Below are 7,722 nucleotides of genomic sequence, written 5' to 3' on the forward strand. Positions count from 1 at the left end.
ATTTGGAGTGTATAAGTTATCCGGCGTACGTCGTATAAAATAGGCCAGACTGCATAAATAATTCGGTGCTAATTTAATACGGAATAGCACCAAACACCAGATAATATTAAATAGTACTATGCGGTGTGTTATCCGGCATGCCAAACATGCCCTAAGGGTTTATTTTGGGGGAGTTACTAAAATAGAGCATGTATCTAGGGATTGCAATGAAAAAAACCGAAAAGACGAAGGGAAAGTTCACTTTGTTACCCTTTAAATGGTTCACAAATTCCCAACTCACTTGGTCATATTTTATCCATTTCTGAGCAATTTTTCAAAGTCCTGAAGTTGCTTTAAACCAGACAGAGAGAGCAGCACGCAATCAGACAAAAGGTGAAAGGTGTGTATTCCACTTTTCTTGTGTAAGAAGGAAAGTAAGGGCTCTCATTGCCTCCACATTCAATTCCACGCCCTATATTTTGGTCCCGAGCAACTTTTACGAATCGAATAAGCAAATTCATCGATAAATAGGGTTCAAGAACGGGTGAGCAAATTGAAAGAACGTTTGTGCGTGGGCAATTGCTAACAGAAATTTTTATTGTGTCCATAATACATAACAGTACGTTATATGTTATTATATAAGAAAAATTTTCGATATTTAGGTCGTCGTGCTTGTTCCTACCCATTTTTCAATGCAATACACTATCATAGACACTAAGAGCATCTTTAATGGGAGTCCATACTTAGGAACTCCCACTACCAATGTTGAGGACTCATAGAGGCTTTAAAGAAATATTCGAGTCCCTAAGGTACCGTTTGGTACGTGGGACGACACGAAATAAAGTGGGACGAGGCGTTATGTCCCACGTTTGGTGCGCTTAAAACGGATGGAATGCACTGTTCCACGGGACGAATTTTGGGTGAATTTTCGTTCCTCCTCACCCCCTGGAACGACTCGTTCCACATATGTGGAACACAAAATTATAACATTTCCATCTCCTTCTTCTTCCTCCTTGTTTCCATCCGAGGGCATCTTTACTCCCTCTCCGTTCCGTCTCGTCCTATCTCGTCCCGTCCCGTCCCATTCTGTTCTGTCCCGTCCTGTCTACATACCAAACGATACCTAAAAGAATATTGTTTGCAATGAGAAATCCTTATATTATAATCCCTAAATGTAAGGATTAAAATATTAAAAAATTATTGTTTATTTTGTTGGAGTATTGTGACCATTGATAAAAATAAACATTCATTTTTCAAGAGAAAGAAAAAGGTTAAATGAGAAGTTGTCCCATGTGGATGGGTTCAAAATACAAGGAAAAAAACATAAAGAGCATCATCGTTCCTACTCAAAATTAGTAGGAGGTCCACTCTTTGAGTCTCTATATGTTGAGATACTTTGAGGTATTCAATTCCGGCCTATTAAGAGCCTTTTGTCTATATATTTAGAAACTATACGGTTGTTGAGACTCCATTTAGAATCTATATTGGTGATGCCTAAAGCATCGATTTAAAGGTCCCATTCGACCACCATTTTTCTTCTTCTTTTTCTTGGGCCCATGCTAACGGCCCAGATTTATTACCGGGTTACTCTAGGCCATAAGGAAATGAACCTAGGATTTAGGCCCAAGTTTTATTATGGTCGTAGTTTAGGTGCAATTAATCGTTGTAGCTTACTAATTGTTATAATTTCGAAACAGGTTGAATTCCGCCATAATTTCTACGGATTCAGCACTTGAGGTCCAGGCATGCATATGATGTTTTTCCACCGCAAAAACGTCTAATTTACCTTTTACGTATGTAACTCGAGAAAAAATGGCAAATCTAACTTTGTATTTGACTTGCAACAATGAGTATACTACAACGGGAGTTAAATTGCAATAATGGGGGCATAAAATAGTGGAATTTATAATTAGCTCAAACCATCAAGATTAGAGAAATGCTAAGAATATTCTCTCAAAAGTTGGACTCTCCATGAATTCTCTGTCACCTCATATTTGTGGAACAAATGTTAGCACGAGAATCAACGTTAAACTGTGAGATGACAGAAAGTCCATTTTTGGCTTACAACTTATAATTAAGAAACAAAGCTAGGAAATCAAGATGGCAAAGCTTAAAAACGATATCGTGTTCAGGTCCATTCTTCAAAGAATATTCATAAATGAAGTGAACATGTTGTACAAGTATGTATGAAGTACCCATTTTTTTGAATTCAAACTTCCAAAATCCAAAGACGATGAAGCCGACTAACGCAAGGAATCTCCCTTTCCTTTTATACTTTGTGATCGATATTCTTTTTTTCAACCAAAATAACATGCCAAAGGACCTGCATCTTGACCAAGCATGAAGTATCCACCATAAGCATCGTTTAAACTTTTATAAAGGAACTAATTGATTCATGAGCATCAAGTCTTTGCCCTTAAGTTTCCGAGGAGCATTTTTTTTTTTCATCTGATGGTGAAGGTACACTTTTTGAAGAACACGTACAGTAAACGAAAGCAGAGAAACCTCGCGCACGCATTTGTTGCAGTTGCATGCAACATCTCTCTCACGTTCTGCGACATTGAATATAAGCTGCCCATGATTATATACACTATAAAGATGTTGCATGCAACGAATGTATATAAATTTTCTCAAACGAAAGAGGGTATGTAGTACACAATATTAATTATCATTTTGACAGGGTCAATTATGTTGATTTCGTATTTTCGGAATAACTAATATAATCACAAGACTATTGGTTTCGAAATCACAATACTATTGGCTCTTTCTAAATCTGGTGATGTTCCAAATATATGGTATGACCCAAAAAAGTGAGTATTTTTTTTATATATAATAACATATTGATTCATGCATGCAGCTAAGCATATATTTTGGGGGTGAAAGTTACATGAAGGCTTATCTTCTCAATGCTTTTTATAGTTGTATATGAATTCTGATCAGAGTAGGTGGAGTAGTGAAAGTTACATGGAGCTTATCCTTTCAGTGCTGTTTTTGAGTTGTGATTTTACCAGGTGGCAACTCTTATAGAATCTTACTCTTAATTCGGATTAAAACTTTGAAGTGGACTATAGATAAGCTAAGTGCGATTACATGTTACACGTGGAAACTACCCAGAAGCTTAGGATAGTACGATTTACTGGACATGTATCCACATATATATGACCAAATTTTAAAAGTTCGTATTCTGTTTTTGCTATAATTATTATGAAGCTAGATCTAGAACGCTTATGGTGACTAGTATAAAATTAAAGGAAAACTAATGAAAAAGGTTTGAAAACTTTGAGTTTTAATGATAAAGACAAAATAAATGGTAAAGTGAATAGTACCAGGATTGACTTTTTAGTGTAAAAATGTGGTTTTTCGTTAAAGTAAACAGTACCAAGTGTTTTTCGTTAAAGTTCCCTAAAATTAAAGGTATTTTTGTTCAATCAACCTATTTACTTGCTTTTCTATTTAATGAAGATTTTTCATGAAAAAGATCAAAATGATTTATGGTGGACAAACTCATGAACCACTTCTATCAATTTTTAATATTGAGAACCAAAGTAAAGAGTTATACTAATCTCATGAACTATTTTGACTAAAAAACTATATTATATTATGAATCTTTGATCAAATTCTTCCCAATATATTTTTGCCCAATAATGCCAAATGTAGGAGAAGTTTGTTCTGCATATGGAGCACTTGTACCTTATCCCAAAGTTCCCAACCGAAGAGGATGAAAAGTACCGATGCATCTTTCTTCCATCTTCAATGGAAGTGCTGGATATAAAACAATTTAAAATAGATGGTTGATTGGTGTTGGTAGGGCACAAATGCAACATCAGTGTATAAATAATCAAATATAATCATAAAGAATATTTTCAAAAAATTCACAAAAAGGCTTGAAGATTCCGCCACTCTATTGCACATATCTAAGAGACAGTGATTTGATTGTTTAATTGTTTCATTTGCAAACATACGTCGAATGATTTGATTTTATATTGTTAATTGGGTATTATTTTACCCTTTTAGTGTTACAAAACATACCTAATCTAATATTTAATGAGCACGGAAAGATAATAATATAGATAAAACTTGCATACAACGACCTGATCACCTTATTTGTAAGATGAGTTTTTTTTGTATTCCCTTCCGTATTTGACATCAAATAGGGTGAATTTAGGGTGAGTAATATACAACAGGCTCTCTATTGGCGTGACTAGTTCCGCATGGACAATGATCTGAAATGTCACACGCTAGAATTCCTCCATTTCAAAGATATTTTTCACAAAGATATATATATATATATATATATATTTTTTTTTTTTTTTAGAGAACCTCGGCGGTACGAGGGAAATTTATTGATAAGAAAAAAGAAGATACACCTAGACAGGGGGGGACATAAACCTAACCCCTCATAGAACAAGAGAAAAGAAATACAGCACCAATGATAATAATTTTACGTGATAACATGAGAACACTAAAAAAGTTTACCGAAAATGATCATCATCAAATTAATTACGTACAAACCTAAACATCAAGGAGAAAATTAAACAACACAAACAAACCTAAATACAAACAAAACTCAAGGCACAACGTGGCATAGATCGATCATAGTAAGCATACAACAATAATTTACTAACAGTAGTCTAATCTAATTAAGCCAGTGAATTTCAACCCTTCTTAATTACTTCTAAATCACTTCACATGATAGAACAAGCATGTGGATTTTCGTCGCTAAACATAGAGGTATACTTGTCGTCCGGCGCATTCGGGCCCGGAAGTGCCTGAGTCACGTTCCTCACGTAGCCGGAGGGAGCCTTCTTGTCATAAGCTCCGGCGACATAAGGATATGCCACCAAGTTGTAAGGCACGTACGGCCAAATCTCTGCCTTCTTCCCTGTGCTCTTCACTTTCTTTAACACCTTGTTTGGCTCCACGTATCCCGTCACCGTCACTTTGCTCTGCTTTCTGTTCACCTCCACTTGCTTAGCCCCTGAATTTATACATAATAACACGTTAATATTGTATTTAATTAATCTAACTAGGTTTAACTAACAAGGGTTCCGTCCCACATATTATAGCTAAGATTCAATTATTATGTCAGATGTTTGAGTACTGGAGAAGAGAGAGTCAAAGTAAATTTTTCTGTCAGTCGCAGAAAACTTTTGCTTTACGAGGATGCTCAGACACTCTGGGTGTCCAGGCTTTGATGATCATCACATGCATGTGTATATGCTTCCTTTTTCTTTCTTATCATAAAAAATTAATCATGGGTTCCTAATCAAGTACCTAATCATGCTGCAGTTAGGGTTGAGTATGGGTAAATAACATGTATAGAGAAGGAGAAGTTCGAACCTTTCATGTTAGTAACAGCATTTTTTACTCTCCTTTCACAGCCATCACAGTCCATTTTCACCTTGATTTCAACCGTCTGCAAAATTAAACAAGATTAAGAGCAGAGAGATGTGATTTGTTACGTGTTTAGCCATGAAAAAGCGTAATCAGAAGAGATTAAGGCACATGCAAACTACTACATAGAGCAGAATATCACAAGCCAAACAGAGATTTTGTTTTGGTTTTGAAGGTTTTGATGATGTATAGTATACCTGCATTGGCTTTCGTTTCTTCCTTGGTTTTGAGATTGTGAAATAGTCTGAAAGAGCATCCAGAGCACCCATTTCTCCCCACTCTGATAATTCTGATCTGAGTTTTTGAGTTTTTTTTTTGTTAGTGAGAGAGAGAGAGAGAGAGAGAGAGAGAGGGAAAGGGAGTGTGTTGCTGCAAAGGCACTGTGTTTGGGGCGAGAACAAAGATATTTATAATCAGAATGTAGTGCGACTTGGTCCTCATCTAATAATGCAAAGATTTAAAACTCATTTTTGAGTGTTTGCATTGATAAGAAAATATTGGACTAAAAACTCATATTTGAGTTTTAATAATTTATTTATGTTTATTGAAGATTATTCGACTCAAAGTTTAATCTCATTTTTCTTGGTTGAATAAAAAAATTTCTAGTTGGCAATGGCTCCACCTTAAACTGTAATCTCATATTAAAACTGAAATTTGAATCTCACTTTGCCTCAAAACTCAAATATGAGTTTTAAGGCTCATGGGCGGTGCAAGTTGAGCTTAACCAAAAGGTTCACATAGTGCAAAAGATAGTGACATGTGTCCTCAATTCCTGCTATTCTTCAAGATATCACGCGCTCATGCTCAACAACTTGGCAAAAATTAGAAAAAAAATAAAGTATTCTACTATTCACAAACTTATTTTAACTTCTCATACATTATTATTAATTTTTGTCAATTGATTTTCTTCAATTTATTCGATTTGAAAATCAAAAATTGAGAAGAATGTGTGAGAGATAGAAATAAGTGTATGAATAGCACCACCTAAAATAAAAAGAAAAATCAAATTAGCAACTTTTTTTATTAATTTAAAAAACAGGAAAAAGAGAAAAATGAAAGGGAGATATCTGGAAGGATGCAAACTCGATGGTTTGTATATGTTTGACAGCTTAATTGGAGGCTGTCGTCTTGCTGTTTTCTTGAGCCCAAAGAAAAGGGATTGTTCTGTTCAATGGCCTACTATACAGTGTATGCCTCCTAAATGAAAGTTAAAGCCAAATCATGCATAAATGTTGACAAAAGAAGGTTTGAAAATGTGGCAATTAATTTATTACTGATGTTTATGTCCACCATGAACTTGGTTTACGCGCATCCAATTTAAATAATCAGAACAAAATAGTCCCATTGCAAAAGGAGACCTATGAAAAAAATGCAACGAGACTTCTTAATTCAGTATTTTAATATAATTTTTTCATAAACTAGTGAAATTGTACAACAATATGAATCTAAGGCACATTATGTATATGTACGAGAATAAATAATTTTTTTAATTTTTTTTCAATTCTCTTTTGCTGAAAAGCTTAATAAATACATAAACTAAACATACCAAGAAAATACCAGTAGGTCAAAATGAGCATCAAAGCACATGTTTTATTGCGGGGTGTTGGTGTTGGGGATGGGGGTTGGGGGATGGGTATGGAGGTGATGATTGATGAACCTGTTGCAGATGTTTGCTGTAAGATGGCGACGGTTCTCACTGACACCAAAAGAGTTTTCAAAGAATAAAAAATTAAATGATCTGGAGCCCCTCTGTCTTGAATCATTTGCTAGGATGAAACCAGTGTTAATTGCTGGACATCAGCCACCTTTTTTCTCAAATCATACAAGGCGCGGCTACTTCTAGAATTTTGAATGAACCACGTAGTTAATATAAAGTGTGAGACGTAAAGGTTAAAAAGTTATATTTGGCGAAAAGAGAAATCTGATAAAGGCTTATAAGAGGTTATGCCACTTTTTATATTGCTTGATTTTATAATTGAATGTCAATTTTGTCATAGTATCAGAGCATGTTGGCTCACATGTGAATGCCAACGGGACACACGTATTTAATGTCACCTAATTTGTGTTGTTCACGTATTTGACTTAAAAATTTGCCTCAAGCGAGGAGGCATGTGAGGATGTGAAAGTAAAAGTGTTGGAAAATATTATTATTTAGATTTATTTTAATGTTTGGTTTTTTGTGCTTAGCCCGTTAGTACTAGGGTTTCGTTACCTTGCTTATCAGGGTTAGGCTAGTTTAAAATATATACGGTACTTTGTAACTGTATAGAATAACAAGTCATTCGCAATGTAGCATTTAGGGTTTTGTAGTCGTTTCGGCATTCTCATTTGTTTAATAATATTCTTATT

The 7,722-nt window shown here is 34.9% G+C and overlaps 1 protein-coding gene across 1 annotated transcript; it reads right to left on the minus strand.

Moving 5' to 3' along the window:
- Positions 1-4,450: 4,450 nt before the first annotated feature.
- LOC103402609 (heavy metal-associated isoprenylated plant protein 20-like) lies at positions 4,451-6,017 on the minus strand. The gene is made up of 3 exons (XM_008341349.4): positions 5,571-6,017; positions 5,320-5,395; positions 4,451-4,957 (listed from the first exon to the last, which is right to left on the minus strand). The coding sequence occupies exons 1-3, from the start codon at positions 5,640-5,642 to the stop codon at positions 4,665-4,667; spliced, it is 441 nt and encodes a 146-aa protein (XP_008339571.1). The 5' UTR covers positions 5,643-6,017; the 3' UTR covers positions 4,451-4,664.
- Positions 6,018-7,722: the final 1,705 nt, after the last annotated feature.

Source organism: Malus domestica, chromosome 16 (genome assembly GCF_042453785.1).
Source record: "Malus domestica chromosome 16, GDT2T_hap1".
In the NCBI taxonomy this organism is placed as follows: domain Eukaryota; kingdom Viridiplantae; phylum Streptophyta; class Magnoliopsida; order Rosales; family Rosaceae; genus Malus; species Malus domestica.